General features: G+C 27.7%; 2 protein-coding genes and 1 pseudogene across 4 annotated transcripts; all 3 read right to left on the bottom strand.

Annotated features, from left to right (window-relative positions):
- Positions 1-469: 469 nt before the first annotated feature.
- Positions 470-5,823, bottom strand: LOC105192797 (retinol dehydrogenase 11). Of its 3 annotated transcripts, XM_011157039.3 has the most exons (7): positions 5,496-5,823; positions 4,406-4,643; positions 3,501-3,582; positions 3,093-3,397; positions 2,849-2,968; positions 2,102-2,318; positions 470-1,956 (listed from the first exon to the last, which is right to left on the bottom strand). In XM_011157039.3, exons 2-7 carry the CDS (start codon positions 4,521-4,523, stop codon positions 1,806-1,808), a joined length of 993 nt encoding a protein of 330 aa, XP_011155341.1. In that variant the 5' UTR covers positions 4,524-4,643; positions 5,496-5,823; the 3' UTR covers positions 470-1,805. The 3 variants fall into 3 exon arrangements, with proteins under 3 accessions (XP_011155341.1, XP_039309263.1, XP_011155342.1); XM_039453329.1 differs by having other exon boundaries at positions 4,406-5,823; XM_011157040.3 differs by lacking the exon at positions 4,406-4,643.
- A 2,289-nt stretch (positions 5,824-8,112) lies between these two features.
- Positions 8,113-17,205, bottom strand: LOC105203476 (annotated as a pseudogene).
- A 2,326-nt stretch (positions 17,206-19,531) lies between these two features.
- On the bottom strand, positions 19,532-23,014 carry LOC105192806 (retinol dehydrogenase 11). Its single transcript, XM_011157055.3, has 6 exons — positions 22,704-23,014; positions 22,334-22,415; positions 21,226-21,530; positions 20,959-21,075; positions 20,137-20,350; positions 19,532-19,767 (listed from the first exon to the last, which is right to left on the bottom strand). The coding sequence occupies exons 1-6, from the start codon at positions 22,819-22,821 to the stop codon at positions 19,614-19,616; spliced, it is 990 nt and encodes a 329-aa protein (XP_011155357.2). The 5' UTR covers positions 22,822-23,014; the 3' UTR covers positions 19,532-19,613.
- Between the last annotated feature and the right edge of the window lie 323 nt (positions 23,015-23,337).

Genomic DNA, 23,337 nt, shown 5'->3' with positions numbered 1-23,337 from the left:
TACGGAAAGCTACGGAGTGCTACGGAGTACTACGGAATACTACAGAGTGCTACGGAATGCTATGAAGTGCTACAATTTAATTATTTCTCGGGAGTCGTTTAATGAAATAAAAGGACAGAAAAATCATACCAAAAGTCAAAATATTTATTAAAATAATTAAAATAAATAATACTTCTAAATGTAAACTTTTAATTTAACTTAATTTAATCACTTAGTGCAACTTTTAATTTAGCTTTTTGTGCAACTTTTAAATTTTGTTTTGGGGTTTATTAATTACACCTATCAAAGATTGTAAATGCTATCGACGTTTGGTCAATCTGATTGATATTTTTTGATGTGGAAAAATTATTGACGCGCCATCAACGCCGAATCAATGTCAATTTGATTTATCATTTTTCCCTGGGAAACACAATGTATACTTGATAATATTTTTCAAAAGAGTAATGACGAATTAAGATTTACAACTTCGAAATTTGTATTTTATATTTTAACCCAATTTTAAAAATATAATACATACTTATAATAATAATATATCCAGTTTCTTATAAAGAATTAATTAAAAAGCGACGTGAATATGGATACCTGTCTTGTAGTAATAATATATTCTGAAAGCTTCAACCAATAGATAATGCATTTTGCATATCGGTGGAATTTTAATAACACTAGTTTGACAGTCAATGTAACTTTTATAAATTGATACGTGAGATACCTGTCTAATAATAGCCAGGTTTCGTCACATACAAAAATAACTCAATGATTAGTATACATATCCGATGCAAGCTACTTTAGAACATGCGTATCTTAAATAACGTGCGACGCACCATGCGTACATTATATCATTAGATGTTTCATGACGTGTTGCATCATCGCAAGGCATTTGAGTGTCAATGTTAACGCAATTTCGCGGTGATGCAGCCGCGGCTTAGTACGCTACCAGTTCTTCCGTCGACAGTCGATACACTTGCACATCGAAGATGGATGTTTCCTCCCGTCACCAACCTCTTTTAGGTGAAAGTATAAAATCACGATTATCCTATACACATGGTCTCCCACGAACATTAATCATAGCGTTGTGTTTAAAAACAATGACGTGTCATCAGATTTATATTGTCAATCATAATCATGAAAATCGTGGGCTAATTCTAACAGCAATATACGGTTATAAACAAGTAGCAAGACTAAAAGTCACTGGACTGAGCATTCACTTCTAGAAAGTGCTTTCAAGAAAGAAGTGATGAATAATATAAAATCCAGCTGTATTTGTTACAATTGGCGCCAAAATAATAGTTAATCACTATGAAAATCATTTTTTACTACTATTTATTTCATAAAATTATTATATACTTATTAAAACTATTATATATAAATCTGTGTATTTTTTATATAATAAGATGATGTATTCGAAACGAATATGTGTTTATGTATAATATATAAACACGTAAGATAAACTACTGTATAAAATTTTACCGACAGTTATTTTACATTGCTATACTTAAAAATAAAATCCAATCATTTTGGTTTTTTATTATTTTTATAATTGTTTATAATTTTCGTAAACATTTCTATAATTTAATCGTAGCAATAACAAAATACTTATTAATTACATTTTAGTATACAATACATTAATTTCATTTTTTTGAAATCATTACTCTGCTGCGATGCTTTATCTTTTGGTAAATGAAAACAATGCTTCTCAGAATATTATTTGCAGCATATTGTAATTTATAACATAGAATTGTATTTTATTATATTGCTAATGTGTTGTTTTATACATATTTAATGTATATCAAAAAATACATTTGTTTTTATTCCGCGAGTTGACGCGAGACAATTTTCAAAAGCGTGTTAAGATCTCCTTCAAGCTCCAAATGCAAAAGTCGGCAGGATAAATTCCATAATTTCTTGGCGTATTGTTCATCCCTTGCTCTCCATTGCGGAGTAGCAACATTACAGTTTCTATTAAAAATTAAAAAATGTGAAAAAAATATTATTTTTTAAAAAATAAAATATTCTTAAAAGTAAATTAAAATTTGCTCGGTTACAGCATAAACTGAATTATAATAGTAGTATAGTAATTCACATTTATATAATGTATTCTTACGAATAATACAGCCCAGTCTCATTAGCTGTTTTCTCATCTACTGAACAATATATCATCGTTTGCGCTCCTTGAACAATATTTTTGCAAAATATTCTCGTAAATAAATTCCAATAATAGTATGCTCCCGGAAACATCGAGCTATCGCCATGTCGAAATATTTTCGTTGGTATTAGACCAGGATGCACGGAATATACGTTTATTCCATGAATGTTCGCCTCTAAAGAATCGAAGTAAGATTATATTTACGAAGTAAGATAATAAAAACTTCTTGATAAAGACTTCTTTTTTATGAGCTTATTGTTGTTTTACATTACGATGTATAAAAAAATTTTAACACCATTATATGCCATAATAAAATACTAATAATAGAAAAGAACAATTTTATTAAAGTATTTAAAATTTTAGCTGAATATTGTTCTATAATACAATTTTTTGTTGGAATATCAAATTAATTATATAAGATGCTCAAGCGTAATGAGCAAAGGTTCAAAAAGTTTTGACATTTTACCAACCAGATTGAACGGTCCACATAATTATTTTGATCCAATAAAATTATTTTTATATTTATAGGTACCTTGCTAAATTTTAGACACTAACAGAATTGTTCTTTTGTGATAAAACTTATTCTGTAATATATTATTAACAATTAATTATTAATTAGTATTTAATAAATGATAATGTATGACTCATTATGCGTCGACGAATGAGAATTTATTGCTCTCTTTATAATATCTTTTATTTACTTACCTTGCAATCGACGTGCAAGTTCCTTAGTAAATAAAATATTTGCCAGTTTACTTTGATTATAAGCAGGCCAGTACTTGTAAGATTTTTCCAAATAAATATCATCGAAATTTATATCACCTACTGTAATAGAATTTCTTTGTGCGTGACTTTTTTTACGTAACAACTTGTACATGACAGTAAAAAATATTCAAATATTAGTCAAAGAAATAGATTCTTTCTTTCTAAAATTGTTAATTTTACATACGGAAATGTAATATAGAAGAGATGTTGACTATCCTACATCCAGGAGCAGATAATTGCATTTTTGGTAGTAATAAAAGCGTGAAAAGAAAATGACCGAGATAATTTATTTGAAATAACAATTCGTGTCCATCCTCAGTTTTTTGGAACGGAAGAAGCACTGCACCGGCATTGTTTACAAGTATATGAATAGCTGCTTCATTTGTCACCAAATTTCTGGCACAATTTCTCACGCTCTTCAAACTAGAGAGATCGAGAGAATAAATCACGAGTTCGCCTGCACCATTTTGATACTCGTCCACATCAATCCTAAAAGTTGCATCGCGAATTCAATTTATTACAAATTTACAAATAGTTAATTTAATTTATTTAAAAAAAATAATATATAACTTTAGATATATTTAAATTATACCCTGGAGGTGGATTATCTTTTATATCCTTGACTGCTTCCTTTGCCAATTCCATATTCCGACAGGCAAGAATTACTCTAGCACCTAAATACAAATATTATATCTAAACATTCTACAATTTTTTTTATTATTTGAGTCACTTATCTATTTGCAAAAAGATTTAAAGAAATTCGATTAATACAATTTTAAAAGTACGTATTACAAATTTTGTAATATTAGTATTGTTAATTACATAAATTAGTAAATCATAAATTTGTTTTTGAATCAAGCAGTGCAAAAGAGCATGCATAGTTACTTTTTAAAAATGATATGTAATTATATTTTACTAATTACATAACTTTCTGGAAAAACAACTCTAATACAATAATTAATCTCAATAGTTTGTGCATAAAAATATCAAGGTATAAATATTTCTTTTTCGAGCATCTCACTCTATTATTTTTATATTAACATAATGTATAAAAAATCTATTTACGAACAATAAAAAAGTACGATTTTCTTAAGAAAAAAGTGAAACTTTTTAGTGCACACATCATTACGCTTATGATAAAAAAGAGTCAATAGAAAAAAAACAGATATTATATATTATTATTATATTATCTTTAGAGATAAAATTTTGCCCGTACTAATTCCTTTTTTGAGTATTTGTTCTATCTTCAATAGAGAAGATATTTTTAATTTAAGTGATTTCCCGCATGCCAATTACAAATGTTTTTTCCAACAAGAAACTCGTTGAATAAATAAATAAATAAAAATAAACAAAAGATCTCTCAAACATTCTCAAAAATTATTGATTTATAAAAGTATTGTTACATTTATTTAGTTTTATTACAATATTTTATTAGAAAATTGAAATTTAAATCACTGTGGACAATTTGAATCACTGTTTAATGCAATATTCAAATACCTCTTCTGTAAAAATCTTTGACAGTTTCTTTGCCAATTCCACTATTTGCCCCCGTTATCACAGCAATTTTACCGTCAAGACGCACTTTGCTTGTACACATTCTATTAAAGAGCCACATTTTACAATATCTTTTTGTTCACTAATGTACATCCAACTTTGCTTCTATTTCTCGTTTTGTTCGGTTGATCAACGTACAATGTAACATTTATTTTTACTGCATATCTTATAATGTTCGTATCTGGAAAACGAGTGCAGTAGAAATGGAATTGCGTAATAAAAAAAGACTGTCATACTATAATTGCAAATATAATAGTTATGAAAATCGTGACATCTCCAATGTGACTTCTTATTTTAAATATAATACAGATTTTTAAGTCAGCTATTTATTATTTGACATACACATTTTCTTAGAATATTCAAGCTTATGCAAGCCGATAAGCATAAATGTTTATGTAATATAGTGATTATGTACATAATTGTTTTAAGATATAATATAAAATGTATCTTAAATGTTGTATTTATGTCATCAATACTACGCCGTATCAATACTATGAAATATTCACGACCATTTATATAGAGATAAAAGAAATTGAAATAAAAATCAAAATTATCGTTTAGAAAAAATCTTAAATATTATACTGAAATAAAAGAATACAACAGGTATAAAATTTTACGAAATCTTGTCTAAATATTTTAGAATGTTTTAGTACTATTAACTAATATATATATATATATGTGTGTATAATATATAAAATATAATATTAATTACCAAATTTTAACTTTTTGCCATAATGACTTTTAATCATTAATTACGGCTACAGAATCGGTGAAGATATATAAACAATAATTGTATATATATGTAACAATGTAGTCATCATTTATCGAACTAATTAAGCGTTTTAATTACAAAATAATCTAAATAGTAACTAAAATGCAAGCGTTGTTATGTACACGTGTTTTCTTCTCAACACATGTACATTGCAATACTATGTTGTAATAAAATAATTAAAATAAATGTCATAACTTTTAATATTTATAATACAGATATGCAAAGTAGACATAAAATACTTTTTTGTAAAAGTCATCTTACCCATGACAATGCTCGGCCACATATAGCACATATTGCTTTCGCAACACGAATATCTTACTGGGGCTTAAGTGAGAAGTCTTATTATACACGATCGATATCGTCCAGATCTTACTTCTTCCGTTTTTTATCTATTTTACAAATTTATTGCAATTTACATTCTATTACTATTCCTTATATTTCTAGATACCATACTACCATTCTATATACACTACTCAAAAAAAAATAGGGAACACTTTCCAGACACCAAAAATTAGGCTATTTTCAAATGACTGTAACTCGGTGAAAAATCATCGTAGATAAAAAATAAAAAAAGCATTTTGAAGCTTGAAGATTCAACTTTAACGTTCTATTAGCAGATTTTCAAAATTCTTTTAACTTCCTTGTCTTATGCAGTAAAAAAGCACACTCTGTTTTGTTCCTTAAAATTTCGTACTTTTGACACTTTGCAGCTCAACCAACAAATTTTTTTCGAATAATTCAAGTAAAGCTTCATAAACTACGACATTTTGCCTACAAAATGCTTTTTTTAAAATTTCTCTACGATTTTTTTTGGCCGAGTTACGCAACATGGAAGCTAAACCTGCATTTTTTACAAATGATATTCGTACTCCGTGAAAAATCATCGTAGACAAAAAATCAAAAAATCATTTTAAAGCTCGAAGTTTCAGCTTTAACATGTTATTAATGGTTTTCAAAAATTTTTTTAATTTCTTAGTACTCTGCCCCAAAAAAGATACACTGTTTTTTCCTTGAAATTACGTATTTTTAACAGCCTGTAACTCAATAAAAAATTTTTTCTCGATAAATCCAATGCAAGTGCCATAAAGTATGAGATTTTTTTCTACAAAATGCTTTTTTTAAAATTTTTTCTACGATTTTTTTTGACCGAGTTACAAGACCTCGAAGAAACACATTTTTTACAGTACATTTTTCTGAAAAATGACGTCTACCGACATTAGCATTACTCAATATGCACCACATGGAGGTTACCGGTCGGATATTTGCACATCGTGTGTGTGTGTGTGTGTGTGTGTGTGCGCGCGCGCGCGTGCGTGCGTGTGTGTGTGTATGCGCGTGCGCGCGCGTGTGTGTGTGTATGCGCGCGCGCGCGCATGAGTGTTCAATAGTGTGTATTTCCTCTTCTCTGATCAATTACTGCTTGCAAGTATTCTCGCATATTTATATATTTTGAAATACGATCTTGCGGAATGTTGTGCCAAATTTTCATTAAAATTTCTCTCAATTCTTCTAAATTTTGCGGCTGTTCTTCGCGACGCCTTAATCGTCGTTCTTGGCGTCGACGAAATAAACGCTATGATCAACGTTGCGTAATGCCAGTACGATCTTACAACGGCGGTTCCGTGATGGTGTGGGGGTGTATATCACTTACAAGACAAAGTGATCTAGTGATCCTGCCACCTCCGGCAATGACAGATGTTCGTTATATCAACGATATTCTACGACCACACGTTTTGCAATTAAATCGAACCTGTCGGAACTTTATTTTCATGCAGGACAACGCTCGACCTCATACGGCGAATATAACGCGACGTTTTTTTGAACAACACGCAACTAGACTGTTAAATCATCTCGTCAATAGCCCAGACTTAAATCCAATCAAGCACATTTGGGATAAAATAGAACGACGATTAAGGCGTCGCGAAGAACAGCCGCAAAATTTAGAAGAATTGGAACAAATTTTAACGAAAATTTGGCACAACATTCCGCAAGATCATATTGCAAGATGTATAAATATGCGAAAACGCTTGCAAGCAGTAATTGATCAGAGAGGAGGAAATACACACTATTGAACACTCATGCGCGCGCGCGCGCACACACACACACACACACACACACTGATGTGCAATTATCCGACCGGCAACCTCCACGTGGTGCATATTGGGTAATGCTAATGTCGGCGGTAGACGTCATTTTTCAGAAAAAGATACTGTAAAAAATGTGTTTCTTCGAAGTCTTGTAACTCGGTCAAAAAAAATTGTAGAAAAAATTTTAAAAAAAGCATTTTGTAGAAAAAAATACTTTATGGCACTTGCATTGGATTTGTCGAGAAAAAATTTTTTATTGAGCTACAGGCTGTTAAAATACGTAATTTCAAGGAAAAAACAGTGTATCTTTTTTGGGGCAGAGTACTAAGAAATTAAAAAAATTTTTGAAAACCATTAATAACATGTTAAAGCTGAAACTTCGAGCTTTAAAATGGTTTTTTGATTTTTTGTCTACGATGATTTTTCACGGAGTACGGATATCATTTGTAAAAAATGCAGGTTTAGCTTCAAAGTTGCGTAACTCAGTCAAAAAAATCGTTGAGAAATTTTAAAAAAAGCATTTTGTAGGCAAAATGTTGTAGTTTATGAAGCTTTACTTGAATTATTCCAAAAAAATTTGTTGGTCGAGCTGCAAAGTTTCAAAAATACGAAATTTTAAGGAACAAAACAGGGTGTGCTTTTTACTGCATAAGACAAGGAAGTTAAAAGAATTTTGAAAATCTGCTGATAAAGCGTTAAAGTTGGATCTTCAAGCTTCAAAATGCTTTTTTTATTTTTTATCTACGATGATTTTTCACCGAGTTACAGCCATTTGAAAATAGCCTAATTTTTGGTGTCTGGAAAGTGTTCCCTATTTTTTTTTGAGTAGTGTATAAAAATCTACTAAATGTGAAAAATCATATATTTGTTATTTAAAAAAATCCGTTCAAAGAAATATTATATATTTTCAAGTTGATGCGAGACAGTTTTCAAAAATGTAGAAAAGTTTTCATTAGGTTCCAAATGCAAAAGCTGGCAAGTGTAATTCCATAAATCTCGAGCTACTTGATCATTAACCCCTCTCGGTCTCGTAACACGGCATTCTCTATTAAAAACATAAGATAACAAAAATCATAATCGATAAAAAAACAAAAATTGATAAAAACTAAAATTAAAAAAAAAAATAAAAACGTAAAAAATTTATTATATTGCAAATTAAATAAATTAATTGCCTTATTTGTTGAAAAATATAAATTTAATATAAAGCCAATATAAACCCAAGGCACAAATGTATATTAAAAATTCAGTGTTTTTTTCCATTTTTCATTTATAAGCATTTAAACTATTCATACATATAATAAATTTTATTATTTAGGACTATTTGTTTTTTTATTTCTTTATTTATAATTCAATTTTATATTCCAGTTTGGTCACATAGATTATTTTAAGATTCCATGTAATCATTGAAATAAACGTAAAATATACTTAGGATCTTGAATATTAATTAGGATCATTATGACTCGATTCGATTTCAATCTCTTTATTAAGTTTCTCATTAATCAATAATCAAGGAATTAGAAAGGCTATTCCACATATAAATAATTGAATTGCAAACAAAAGAAACATTAAAAATTTTAACATACATTCGCAATTTTGCTTTGGACTTATATTAACTTTGAAGTTTATTATATTGTGTGCGTGTTTATTAATATAATAAAATTTATAGATATGAAAGTTTACTATTATATATATGTAATTTGCCCTTACGAGTAATAGAGACCAGTTTCATTAAGCGCCTTTTCATCAACTGCACAGTATATCGTTGTTTGAGCTCCTTGTTTCCTTGTTTCAAAGTTTTAATAAATGGTTGCATAATATGGTTTGTGAAAAATGTCGCACCAGGAATTATCGTTCTATCATAGCTCCGGCTTAATTCTGTACTTATAACCCCAGGATGTAAAGAATATACATTTATTCCGTCAATTTCCGCCTCTGAAAATGAAATTTTAAAAAATGTAAAATAGTGATAACATTATAGAAAAAAATTTTTTTTTACAACGTGAGTGTAAATAGTCACTTTTGTGTTTGCTAAACACGAATCCTTTAACAAAAATTGGTTATCACAATTTTCAGAAAAATGGTATTAAAAAGGTTAACATTTACGACATTTATAATTGATATTTATAATTGATATTTATAATTGATATTTTTTATCTATTTTTTCTAGATATATAGCAATACTATTCTTTATTGTATATATGTTATTTAATTATCTTACAGAATAAAATTTTAATCTAGTAGATTTGAACTGTGTTCGTTGAGCAATAAATAAAAATTTTTTAACAATTACTGAATCAGTGTTATTAATTTCTTTCCTGTTAAATATAGAATTTTTAATAATAAAATTTAAACATTTAGTTAGGTTAGTATAATTTTTTAGTGAAAAAAATCTAATAAATATAACTAGAAATTTTATAAATTCAATTGAAAACTGTTAATCAAATTTTAATAGTTGCATCTATCAAACATTCTATAAAATATTAACACCAATTATGACAATAATTGGTGTTAATATTTTATAGAAATTCTGTTTTCTCTCACGAAAATGTATTTTATCACATACGTCTTATTGATACAATCAAATATTTTTCTTAATAAATGATAACCACAAATGATTCTTATGTAATAGGTTGATATCTTTTTATCTGTTATTGTAAATAAAATAAGAAAATATATTAGATAAATATCTACTATGATATTTTCTCATCAGTGATCATTATTAGTAAATAATATAATCTTATAAAAATATTGTCAATTTCTAAAAACTACTTTTATAATTAATCACGAATTTTATTAGTTTAATTCCTCCACAACATTCCATTTTTTTACCTTTTAGTCGACGTGCAAGCTCCTTCGTAAATAATATGTTCGCAAGTTTGCTTTGAAAGTATGCTTTCCAAGGACGAAAATAGGACCACGATTGTTCCAGATTTATATCATTGAAATGTATCTTGCCATCTGCAATAAACATTGTTTAATGATTATTTGTTATTTACTCACATATATTGACATATAATATATTATTATTAATCTAATACATATTATTTTATATGTATATAATTATTAACAAACAACAATAATATATAACATGTAAATTAGATAATTTCTCAACAGTCTTATACAGAATTTTTAAAATGTTAATTAATTTTAATTATTTTTTTGCAAATAAATACTTTGTTTTATTCTATGCTTATAATAAATGTGATCGATATCAATTTAACAGAAAACACAATATTCTTTAAATCTAAAATTTTACTGATTTGCAGTACTATACTTATAATTGTGAGCATTAATGGTGACTATTCACTGTCTTTTAGTAATTTTCTTTAAGAAAGGAATACTTTTACTAATCGGAATTAGTGTATTATCACTGAAAAATAATTTATATATTACTGATTAACACAATTATGTATATAACATTGATATCAGACCATTCGCTGTCTTTCAGTGGCTAATACACCGATTCCGATTTAGAGAAAATATTCTTACGACAATAAAATATATAAATATATATCTAATATATAAAATATTTAATCTTAATAATTTAATTTAGTAATAATTTTCTTCTTTATATTTTTCTTACATCTAATTTCTCTGTTTTTACTTACATATATGAGCAAGTGAAGACACGTTTACTATTCTGCAACCAGGACCCGATGATTGCATTTTTGGTAAAAGTAGTAATGTTAAGAGAAAATGGCCGAGATAATTTGATTGTAACTGGATTTCAAATCCATCGTTTGTTAGTTCGTACGGAGCAAACATTATACCGGCATTATTTATCAGTATATTAATAGCAGATTCTTTCAGCAACAATTTAGCACATTTTTTTACGCTTTTGAAACTGCAAAGGTCCAACGGATATACCTCAAGTTCACCTAGTTGATCGTTTTCTGTTTCTCTGTTAAATGTCAACAAAATGATTTCATTAATGCAGTTACTCTAAAAAACATTCTATAATAAAAAATTATTTATTATCTAATTATTTATTTTATATAATAATTAATTATTTATTCTCTACATTAGCATAACATCTTTATATGTTTGATAAACTCGATGTTTTTGATTCTATTTTTGACCAAACATTTTGTTATACAATTGATCGATGAAATGATATAAAATAAAATATAAAAGAAAAAGAGAACGAAGGAAGTAACGTGTAATAAAGGACGAAAGAGGAATAACAGAGGTAAGTGAATAAATATGAGCAAAAAGTAAATAATTTTTTAATGTCCATTCAATTAATATTATTTTTACATTTTGTTAGTAAAATTATGACATTTGCAACAAAATTTTATTTTTTCTTTTTCAATATTAGTGATCGATATAATGCAGTATTTCTATAAAAAGAAGAAAAGAAGAAAATAAGCAGGAAAGAAAGGAAAAGAATGAAATAAAATATAAAAGAAAAAGAAAAGAAAGGAAGTAAGAGGAAAAAAAAATGTAGCGTGTTATAAAGTTTAAAGGAGGAAGAACAGGAAAAAGCGAATAAAGTGAGTGAAAAATTAATCAATTTTTTAATATCTATTGGATTGTGCATGGAAGGTGAAAGAAATTATAAGTTGGACCTTATAATGCGAGCGATTAGATACGTATATTTACCTCAGGTTATGTTTTATATCTTTAATTGCAGCTTGTGCTTTCTCCACATTCCGACAAGCCAAAATCACTCTTGCGCCTAAATGCAAAATTTATATATAGTTATTTAAATGTTACATTCTACATATATTTATATATGTAGAATGTAATATTTAAACGTTGTATACTTATTTGTATATTTAATAACTCACACAAAAATAAGAGCACAAATGGAGATTATATTACTCAAGATAAAATTAAAGATTAAAAACGAGCAAATTCAGGTAAAATTTTTTACAATAATTTTATTTTTGCTTAATCATTCAATATTCTGAACGTTTTGACTGATTTAATTTTTTACAGCAGTATTAATAAATAATGTTAAAATTAAAATAAAGTAAGACTCGCACATTCAGAGATAAGTATATAAATATAAGTGTAAATAAATAGAGTTGTCAAAATATCTAAGATTACATTAGTACTTCACATATCAAACGAAATAAAATTACAAAAGATATAAATTACTAATCTAAGGAATCCGAATAATAGGATGAAATGTAAAGTAGATAACAAGAATTAGTACATTGATTCTTGTTATCCTACAGGAATAGTTTTTTGAGTCTAGATTGATAAAAGTTGATGTCAAGTGAAAGATTGATAGTCAAGTGAAATTATTAAATGTAATTAAATTAAATGTCAATAATATTTCCTTATATTTATCTAATAGTAAGGAAGAAATATTTAGCCTGTTGTATAAACATCGTAAGTCAAAAATCCAAAAATCAAAATCAAAATACGACATAACAGACTATAAAAATCAACTTACTTGTACATACAAGATGATTATGTTTAGTTGGTTAATGTCTGACGTAAATTATATCTTATCTATCAAAGATAATATCTATCTAATATAATATCTTATCTATCAAAGATTATATCTATCAAAGATAAGTAAAGATAAATCAAATTACTTATAAGTGGTCTCCTTGGAACGGAATTCCAAGATCTTAGAGTTTGAACTCAACTGTTATAAAAGATTTCTGAAGTGTTTCACATCAAAGAATTATCTAATCAAATAGATTTCATTCAAATAAAAAATATCGAGCTTAAATCAGGCCTATTTTTAATAAACTTGCTAAGAAAATATAAGTGAATATCGGAGATATATTTTTTTATAAAATAATGGTTATCGACTAGTAAAGATTAATAATTATTCATACATAAGACATTGCGTCACACATTAATAGACCAATCAAACATAAGTCATCTAATACTTTTTTCTTGCGGCCATAGTGATTGTATATACTTTTGTTATTGTAATGTTATGTTTTATATTCAATTTCATTATTATACATATATTGTCCTGCTAACTTAATCATTCTTTGGAGGAACACTATTTAAAAAAAAACTAACAGCAACAAATTTTTTTCTTTGGCAGTTTTTTAGCAACAAATAAGCAACAAATAAGAAAATAGTTTTAATTGATTCTGCTCACTTTGTTCCGCTAACTTATAAAACGTTACTTTTGTTGACATATTTACGAACTTGAAAAATTCGGAAAAAAGAAAAAGTTCAAGAATTTTATAAAAAGAATTTTACTTTTTTGGCTTACTTTTACATAAGATATTGTTCTGGTTGTGATAGCAATTTATTACAATGCGCCGTGTATAATACAAAAAATAATTATCAAAAATAAAAATATCAAGAATTGCAATATTTAAAATAATTTAACAAAACTTTGGACTTTTGGGAGTTATCGTGGTTATCAGTGCGCTGATACAAATATTTTTCTTTGTATATTTTGTCAAATTAAAGTATCATGTAACATATTTTAATTACTTTTGAAGTTATTTTTAAACGGCACACTTTAAGGGAGAAACCTTCTTTATCGGGTCAAAAAAATCGATATTTTGGAAATAATCTTAATCGATTGTTAAACTATTCAAAAATATTCCCTGAAAATTTCAAGTCGATATCTGCAATATTTACGAAGTTACGAAGTTAAAGCGGACGGGTCGAGTGACGAGTTCAGACGGGCATAGCAACCATAGAACTTATAGTATATGGAACAGGAATACGAGCGCAAACGTGGGAGCAACATCTAAAGGACGGAGATATATCTCTGTCCTTTGCGCGTACGATCCAATGTTGTGTGCATGATCGCGCTCCGCCAATGAGCGTTCAGATCCTCTCCCCCTCTACTCGCCGCGACGTGTCAGCTGACGGAGGACAGAGGATCGGGAGGATACAGCACGGAGCGCTTTGCTTCTCATAATTATACTCCGTGTGATCATTAACATCGTTGTCGATTATTATTGATACGCAATTTACTGGTTATTATTCATAATAGGTCGTTACTACATTTTGTGTTACAATCCTGATAAAGCAAAAAAACAAATCAGACAAAAATTTACACGGACTCATAGAAAAAAAAATAAATGGAATTTAATTAACCCGAGTAAAGATATCATTGTTATCACAAGTGCGTGCGAGAAAATTATCAAGGAAAATAAAAATGCAATTTAAAAAAAAATGTTAAAGATTTCTTGGCGTCAAAAGTGTTAAATAGTATTCTTACTCGTTGTTTTCTTCAAGAAGAAATGATTGAACACATTCGGAATCAAGAAATGTTAAACAATTATAGAATTCAATTGGTTAAATGTATCATACGTTTATACATAAGAATTTGTTTATTTCACAAGACAAAGATTTATAATAATACCAAAAAAGAGCATATATACGTCATAAATACACAAAATTAATACACTTTCATCATAAATAAAAGACTAGAAAAGTCCATTTTACATTTACTTTTTATTTTTTCGCATCACATATTTAGAAATTATTATAAATAAGACAAAAAATGATTCAAATAAACGAATTAATGGACTCGAAAACAGGCACAATGGATTTCTAACTGACGATACGTGGTTCATGAATTATGCTCGCTTAGAAAACAGAGTCTAACTCAACGCATGCGCACTGTGTCAAGTAGGACGCGCAAAGGATAGAGATATATCTTCGTCCTTTAGATGTTGCTCTCAGTCGCCACTCATTGCGGAGATAAGCTATTCCTGTTCCATATACTATAAGTTCTATGATAGCAACCCTCGGGGTTTATACCTGCGTTCAAAAAGTCTTTTGGAAAGGTGTTTAGGCGGTTACACACAGAATGCAAATAAAAGTTTCAATTCTACCGTTTGGCGTTTCGCCTAAACACATTCACAGTAGAGAAAAAATCATCTGCATTGCTACGTATATTGCTGCATCGATATTTAACAAAGGCTACAATGCAGTGTTAATGATAATGAAGTTGGGATCAAAATTGGGATCTAGGCACACAATTTTGCCATAACAAAGGCCGAGAAGCGAATAAACAGACAGAACCGCCGAAGCTATAGCAGCTCAAAAGAGGCAAGAACGGCTCACTAGGATGCAGATAATGACTCAAAACGAGTTCTACGAGGAAGAGGAGAGGCTACTTTATGCAACTGGAATCGCTGATTAGCATGAGACTGCTCTAAGTTGTAAATATGTAGTATTTTTAGGCATCTAAAACTTTATACGCGTTTTTCTCGAAACACGTTTTTTCGATTTTGTGAACACAATTAAGAGAAATCTATTGAATTGAATTGGCTTTATGACCTCTCATTTTAAAGATAATTAAATTCTCTCTAATGAGACATTAATTATAAAAAAAAAAATTTCATATTCTTTTTTGTATTTTAAAGTCGATTTTTTTTAACAAAAAACGCACTTTCAATTTTAAACTGTGTAAAAACATGCAATTTCGACTTTTTCTTTAAAAAATCGAAATGTCACATAGCAGCTAGTATCATAAAAATTACAAAAAATTTTGGTTTTTTGTTTCAGATCAAAATTAAGGACGCTACAGTGTACACAGCGGAGACACTCCATAAGCGAAGCGATATTAATATGGCGTCCGTTTTTATAGTAAACATCTTTTTTTTTTGAAAAATTTCTGTATACTTTTCGATTGTGTATTAAATTGTCATAAAAATTTCAAAATGTTTCAAGTTATTATATCCGAGAAAAACATTTGTGAATATCATATATTTTGCGACCGTGTAAATGAGGTTTCTCTCTTAAGGAATGCAATAAAGTCAAGGCTGTGGAAAGGCAAAGAAGGTACATATCGAAAGTGCATATAGAAATGATCAATGGAAAAAACAAGTGTTATAAAACCAATCGTATTGATAAATTTTACAACAGTTGCAAAACAATTTTTTCCGTTGAACACAACCGATGGTTTTTTTATATTCTTTAATAAAAAAAATGAACAGTATATAAATTGTGTATGGCTCATATTATCTCCATTATTAAGTGACTTCCAGTAATAATTTATGAAATTATTTGTTTGAATAATGCCGTTATGTAATGCCGTTATGTAATTAATACGTCAACTAACATTACTTTCAAGCATCGGAACTTTTTCAAGGTATTGTTTAATATATAATTACACATACTTTTAATGTAACTTTCCATTTGACTGCACATTTAGAGTTTGCAAAGTTAATCAATAACATGGGAGTTTGATAATGTGAGCCTTTATACGTATTAAAGTGTCAATAGGCCTAATACAGCCTCTTTTTCAAAGTTTTTACGGTGCCGTAGTTATTTGGTAAATATAATTACAGTTTTACTTTTAATTCATAGTTTATATTAGATGTATTATAGATTTTCAATACTGCAGGATGTGGAAGGCTTATGTATACGTTTATACATTTGCACATATTTTGCAATATTTTCTTTTTATTTTGAATAAGCATACTCAAATATATGAATATTTCTTTTTATACCAAGTTACACTAAAATATCATCAATAGTATAATAGTGTTATTTATAAATATTTTTCAAAATATCGATTTTAAGTAACAAAAGAAAAAGTAAATTTAGTTACTATCAAACATTAAATGTACATATATTAAGAATTTGTAAATCTTATACGATAAAGTTAAATCAATAAACTCAATCTAACAGATCGTTATTTCAAGTAACTACCAATTTCTGTTGAAAATTTTCAAATTAATGTAAAGATACCTCTCATAAACAGATCTCTAGTGGTCTCTTTGCCGATTCCTGTGTTTGCTCCAGTTATAACTACGGTTTTGCCAACCAGTTTTGCTTTGCTGGTACACTGTGCGTTAAACGGCCACATTTTCCTGTTTCTTTTACACGATGCACTTCAACTCGCACTCACGGAAGTGCAGGCAGCCTCGTACTCGAATGCCAAAGATTGCACTTTGAGCAGTGATCCGATCGGGGTTATCCTTTTCGCGCATGTGCATCAGAAAAACCATCAACTAAGGCTGTGTATCAGTTTTCACCGGCAGAGCAGTAAATGTGACGTCATGACAGTACACTGTCACAACTGTTCCAATATTACTGCATTATTGTCAGCACTGCTATAGCATCGTATTTCGGACATTATATATACACATTATATATTTAATATACAGTTTAATTTAAAATAATTTAAATTTAATGTAACAAGTTTTCTTATTAATATTAAACTTTGCACGAGATGCAAAAAAATTAAAAATAAATAGTAAATGATAATATATATTAAATATGAGTTATATATTTATTATTATTATTAAAACTTAATAAGAATATAATTAATGGTATTATGGTGGAGGTGCTAAGATAATTTTGAAATAAAACAATTGTTTATATATAAAATAACAAATAAACTTTTATTTGGTAGAAATAATTAAAGAATATCAACATTTGTTGCATGGGTAAAGAAAAACTGTCAAAAAAACCTTACCAATATTCGTACAACAAAAATACAATTCTTCTTGTAATTGAAAATAAACATTTTACTAATTTTAGCGAATAAATTAAATATATTATTGTGATATATGCGCTAGTAATTTTATTATAGTTATTTTAGTTAGTCCCTATGTAGCGTTTGGCGCCTATGCGTTCCCGCCAAGAACCGACTCTCTCTCTCGTTGCAACCAAGGTCCGTGGATTGGCGTTGGAGGGGAAGGAAGGTCGTTGCATCCTTCCTCTCCAACGCCAATCCACGGACCTTGGTTGCAACTAACCAACGTGCGACTGCTCCCTTGCGTTACTAATATTCATTTGGCATTCTCAGTATAATAAATATAGTTTCGTTCACATATATTACTTATTTACCACCCATAAGACATCACAATTATAAATAAAAAACATAAACATTAATTTGAAATATTAACAATATAATCAAATTAATAAAATATTTAAAATTAAAATAATATTGCCAATTTTTTGGCTTTAATACAATTAATTATAAAAATTAAAACAATTGGAATTAGAATGTACAATAAATAATAAGTAATGTAATAAACACTGAAGTAAACTCTGAAACATAAAACACTTATATTTAGTACGCTATTATTAGTACGCTTAAAAAAAGTTATTACATAAATATAAATATTAATTTATATTTTATCATTCATAAATTTATAATCAATTTAAAACAAACATTGAAATTAAATAAATTTAGTTCTTAATTTTAAAAAATAATATAAATTATCTAATTTAATACAAATACGTTAAAAGTAATAGAAATAATAAATAATAATAAATAAATAATTTTATTTACTTATTTTAAAAATTATGCAATTTATCGTAAAAAACTCTTGTATGAAGTCAAATAATATATACATGTGGAGACATGTACTATTTTAGTTATAATTGCTTACTACTTTTTGAGTATTATTTTATTATTAACAATAGATTTATTAAATTCGACTTTTTAAATAATTTTAAATAATTTTTAAATAATTTTACATCATATCTCATAATTATTATATAGTATTTTAAGTGTATTTTGTAATTAATTTGTGCTAAATTAATAAAATAGTTTAAATATTCAGAAATATCAAGGTTGCAAAATTTGAAAATGTTTAAAATTGATTTACATATTTAATGTGAGTTTTTAAAGATGTTTTTGAATTCTTTTAAACAAGTTTTAAACAAATTAACAGATTCGAAATACCCAGGATGATAGAAACAAGGCATCATTTTGATCATGGTATTGTAAGGGTTAAGGATACTATATACACAAGAAGCAACTAAAAATACTAGCCTAAATAATATATCAAAACTTCTTTTTCCGTTATTACAATTATATTATTGTTGTACTCGACGAGACGAGCACACAATAAAACTCTCGCGAAGAGAAGAACAAACACCCAACACGAAATGATTACACACTTTTATAAAAAGGAATACTGACTTTAATCAAATGACTATGTACAATTAATTTGTAGCGGAATTATTTAAATATCGCTTGACAACTCCGCGTCCCGGAACAGAACAACAACCGGCCGCACTTTTTTTTTATCAAATCAATCGATCTTTCTTCGGTCAGCTTCTCAAACTCAGCCAAAAAGCGGGCATAACATTATATTACAAATATAATTAATATTATTTCAATAAACTAAATGTGCAAAACATATAAACAGCATAAAAATCTTATTAGTAAAAAATTTTTAATGTTAATAATTAAAAATTAAATTAATATTAATTAAAATTAATTACTTAAGTTTTAAAAAGTTTATAATTTATTTATTTTCTTTGTTTAAAGAAACATATTCTATATTATTTTTTTTACTCATAATATTTAATAATACATATCACTCTTTTAATTTAACAGCTCATTATTTTAAATTTAAAGTATGTTAAATATAATTAAATGCAGTCATATATCATAAATTTGCTGAGAAACAGTTTTCACAAAACTAATGAAGTCTTTTTCAGGTTCCAACTTCAGAAGTTGACAGGTTTGATTCCATAAATCTTTGGCAATTTGATTATTTTGTGCTCGCCAATGTGGAGTTGCAACGCCGCATTCTCTAAAAATACAAATCAAAATTTACAAAATTTATATAAAAATGTATATAAAAATTCTTTTGGAAACTATATTAAAATAACAGCAGATATCTATATTAAAACTTTCTGTTTTTGTAGTTGCATAATACAAGTACAAATCTAGATGTGTGTAACAATGAGATTTTTAAAAAAACTGTTGATTTTATGCACATGTAAAAGATATGATGCAACTATAAATTTATAATAAGCGACAACAAATGTAAAGCAACACACATTTATTTTGTGTGTTAAAATTATATTATATAAAGCATTATTCTACAGTATTAAGATTATTCTCTTGTGCATATAATACTTCCTGATAATAATTTTATATGTATTATATTTTTTCTTACTTATAATAGAGACCAGTTTCGTTAGCCACTTTCTCGTCTACTGAACAATATATAGTTGTTTGTGCGCCTTGTTCAGGATTTTTTAAAATTGGTCGCAAAAACGATCGAAAAACAGTATTTGACCCAAATAGTGTTGAACTAAAATATCGACCTAATTCTGTCTTAATAATACCAGGATGCAAAGAATATACGTTTATTCCATTAATATGTGCTTCTGAAAAATTATATATATGTATATATTATAATTTATAAATTAATCCTGCAATAATAATAATAATAAGATATATAAACAATTTTTACATTTTTTTCTATTTCAATAAATCGTCATAATGCATTACATATTATCTTTTAGCAGTAATTTGGGGTTTATCTTTTGTTGGCAAATCGAAATCATCTATTGTAATTTTTAATTGTATACTTTGGTAATTAAGTTTTAAATCAGAAAAATCTACATTGAAGTAAACACCATAAAAAAATAAATAATAAATATAATTATCTAATTTATATAAATTCTTGAAATTTTTAACTTATGAGAAAAGTTATTTTCTTTTCAATCTCTTAGAACCAAAAAATTGTTGATGTATTTAAATAATACGTTCTTGTTTTTAAAAAATTGTTTTTAAAGTGATCAAAGAACTGAAACAAAAAAGATTAAGAATATTCAAAAAGTGGGATACTGTACAAATTAAAATTTAATTAATAAATTATTAGCTAAAATTAGCAAAAATTGTCCTCTTTTTATAACTCTTAATGTATCTACAAATATATAAAATTCAGGCTTTCACCATAATATTTTTTTTTCAGATAGTTGATTTTATTTACCTTTTAACCGACGAGCAAGTTCCTTGGTGAATAATATGTTGGCTAGTTTACTTTGTGCATATGCTTTGAAGGGAGTATATGTTTCCACTAAATTTAGATCCTTATGTATGTCTCCAACTATGCATCAAAAAAACAATTATTGAAACATAGCATACAATATTGAATAAATTCAACAATTTCTAATAATCTTTTTGCAAGTCCAGTAATATTTTTTCCATAAGAATAATTAAATTTAAGCTTAGCTACAGCGTTAATAAATTTACGTACATACATGAGCATACGACGAAACATTCACTATTCTACAATTCGGTCCGGAGGAATAAATTTTTGATAACAGCAGGAGAGTTAGGAGAAAGTGACCGACATGATTCGTTTGCATCTGTAACTCTAATCCATCCTCAGTTTTTTCATGCGGGCACATCATCACGCCAGCGTTGTTTATTAACACGTGTATTGCTGATTCTTTTTTTAACAAGTTCCTGGCACATTCTTTTACGCTCGTTAATCTACAAAGATCTAAATGATAAACAACGAGCTCACCTAAATTGCCTTGAAATTGTTCTCTGTTTGCTCTGGAAATCATTATTTCACATTATTAACTATATACAAACATTGGTTCAACTATATAAATGTGTTAATTATTTTAAATAAATATTAAATGTGATAATAACTTGAACAAATATGATTAAAAATGATAATGGATTCAATGTCGACTCAATGATGAAGTAATGTTGATTTCATTACCATTTCTGTTGGAAAGAAACATATAAACGTAAAACATGACAATTAAGCAATTCAGTCAGTACTCAATATATTAAAATTCAACCACACTTTTAACTCAAATAATGTTAAAATTTTTGATTCTAGGCCTAATTATCAAAAATGAAATTAGAAATAATAGAGAAGAGTAGGATAAATCAAACCTTACTCTAAATAGAATCTTTTGAATTTAAATAAATATGATTTGGCAGATTTGCCTGACATTTATAAAGTAAAATTATAAGAAACCGAACATGTGAGGGCAATTTGATAGTTCTCCGTCATAATATTCATAGAATAGACATGAATGTGTACTTGCAGTCATCGTGCTACAATTTGATCAAAAATAGAAAATCTATGTTACTCCATGTGTAAAAGGCAGGGTTAGGAAGTAACACGTTACATGTAACGCCGTTACCATTTTTGTTACGGTAGTAAGCATTACTTTTTTATGTCTGTAACGGTAACGTCGTCACACTTTTACAGTAACGATAACGAATTCAGCCGTTACTTTTATCGTTACTTTTGTTTCTTATTATCTATTCAATTAATACTAACATGTACATATACATATATATATATATATATATATATATATATATATATCTTAACTTACTTTGAAGGAGGATTTTTTTTTATATCTTTAATTGCGTCGTTTGCTTTTTGAATATTTCGGCAGGCCAAAATTACTCTTGCTCCTAAATATAAATATTTAATTCATGTATTCAAATATATAAGAACATTCTTTATCACATCGTGAAATTCAAGTAACACTAAAATATCATTAATAGTATAATGGTGTTATTGTATATTTATAAATATTTTTCGAAATATCATGTAAGATTTCAAGTAACAGAAAAAAAAGAAACAAATTTAGTTACTAGCAAACATTAAATGCACCTGTATTAAGAATTTATAAGTCTCATGTGATAAAGAATTTTTAAATCTTATGCAATTTTTGTTGAAAATTTTTAAATTGACGTTACCTCTTCTATAGAGATCTCTAGCTGTCTCTTTGCCAATTCCTGTGTTTGCTCCAGTAATGACTACGGTTTTGCCAACGAGTCTTGCTTTGCTGGTACACTGTGCGTGAAACGGCCACATTTTTCTGTTTCTTTTACCCGATTTCACGATGCACTTCAAGACGTGACTGTCTGCGCTAACTCATGGTACTCATATTCGAATGCCAAGGTCTTCACTTCAAGCAGCGTAGGTTCCGTTCCTACGTTGGTTGAGGCTTTTCAGAAATGCGAACGAGTTAACGGTAAATCGGAGAAGCATTTAACGAGACAGTTCTTCTGCAGACATTCTCATGCTACAGTATCTTTATAAAGTTAGTTATAGGGAGGGAGAACAAAGAAGGTGAGAGAGAAGATGCTAAAGAGAAGGAGAATGGAAAGAAAAATCTTACTACATAAATCATACTATATAACTTTCATAAAATACAGCAAATACTTTTATTTTAAGTATTTATATTTTATCATTCATAAATTTACAATCAATGTAAAAGAAATACTAAAATTAAATAAATTTAGTTTTTACCGTAAAAAATAATGTAAGTTATCTAGTACAAATAAATGAAAAATAATAGAAATAATAATTAGTAATAAATAAATAAAT

Source organism: Solenopsis invicta, chromosome 9 (genome assembly GCF_016802725.1).
Source record: "Solenopsis invicta isolate M01_SB chromosome 9, UNIL_Sinv_3.0, whole genome shotgun sequence".
NCBI classification, from domain to species: Eukaryota; Metazoa; Arthropoda; class Insecta; order Hymenoptera; family Formicidae; genus Solenopsis; species Solenopsis invicta.
The sequence above is the reverse complement of the archived record's forward strand: the minus strand, read 5'-3'. Positions and strand labels throughout refer to the sequence as shown.

What these genes read in the sequence shown, in the direction of transcription:
- LOC105192797 (XM_039453329.1), bottom strand. Translation starts at nt 4,523, where the DNA reads ATGTGGCTCTTTAATAGAATGTGTACAAGCAAAGTGCGTCTTGACGGT. An exon ending in AAAGATAATCCACCTCCAGG is followed by an intron (nt 3,398 to 3,500) that starts GTATAATTTAAA and finishes TGCAACTTTTAG; the next exon opens with GATTGATGTGGACGAGTATC. An exon ending in GAGACTGGGCTGTATTATTC is followed by an intron (nt 1,957 to 2,101) that starts GTAAGAATACAT and finishes AATTTTTAATAG; the next exon opens with AAACTGTAATGTTGCTACTC.
- LOC105192806 (XM_011157055.3), bottom strand. Translation starts at nt 22,821, where the DNA reads ATGTGGCCGTTTCACGCACAGTGTACCAGCAAAGCAAGACTCGTTGGC. An exon ending in AAAAAAAATCCTCCTTCAAA is followed by an intron (nt 21,531 to 22,333) that starts GTAAGTTAAGAT and finishes AATGATTTCCAG; the next exon opens with AGCAAACAGAGAACAATTTC. An exon ending in GAAACTGGTCTCTATTATAA is followed by an intron (nt 19,768 to 20,136) that starts GTAAGAAAAAAT and finishes TTGTATTTTTAG; the next exon opens with AGAATGCGGCGTTGCAACTC.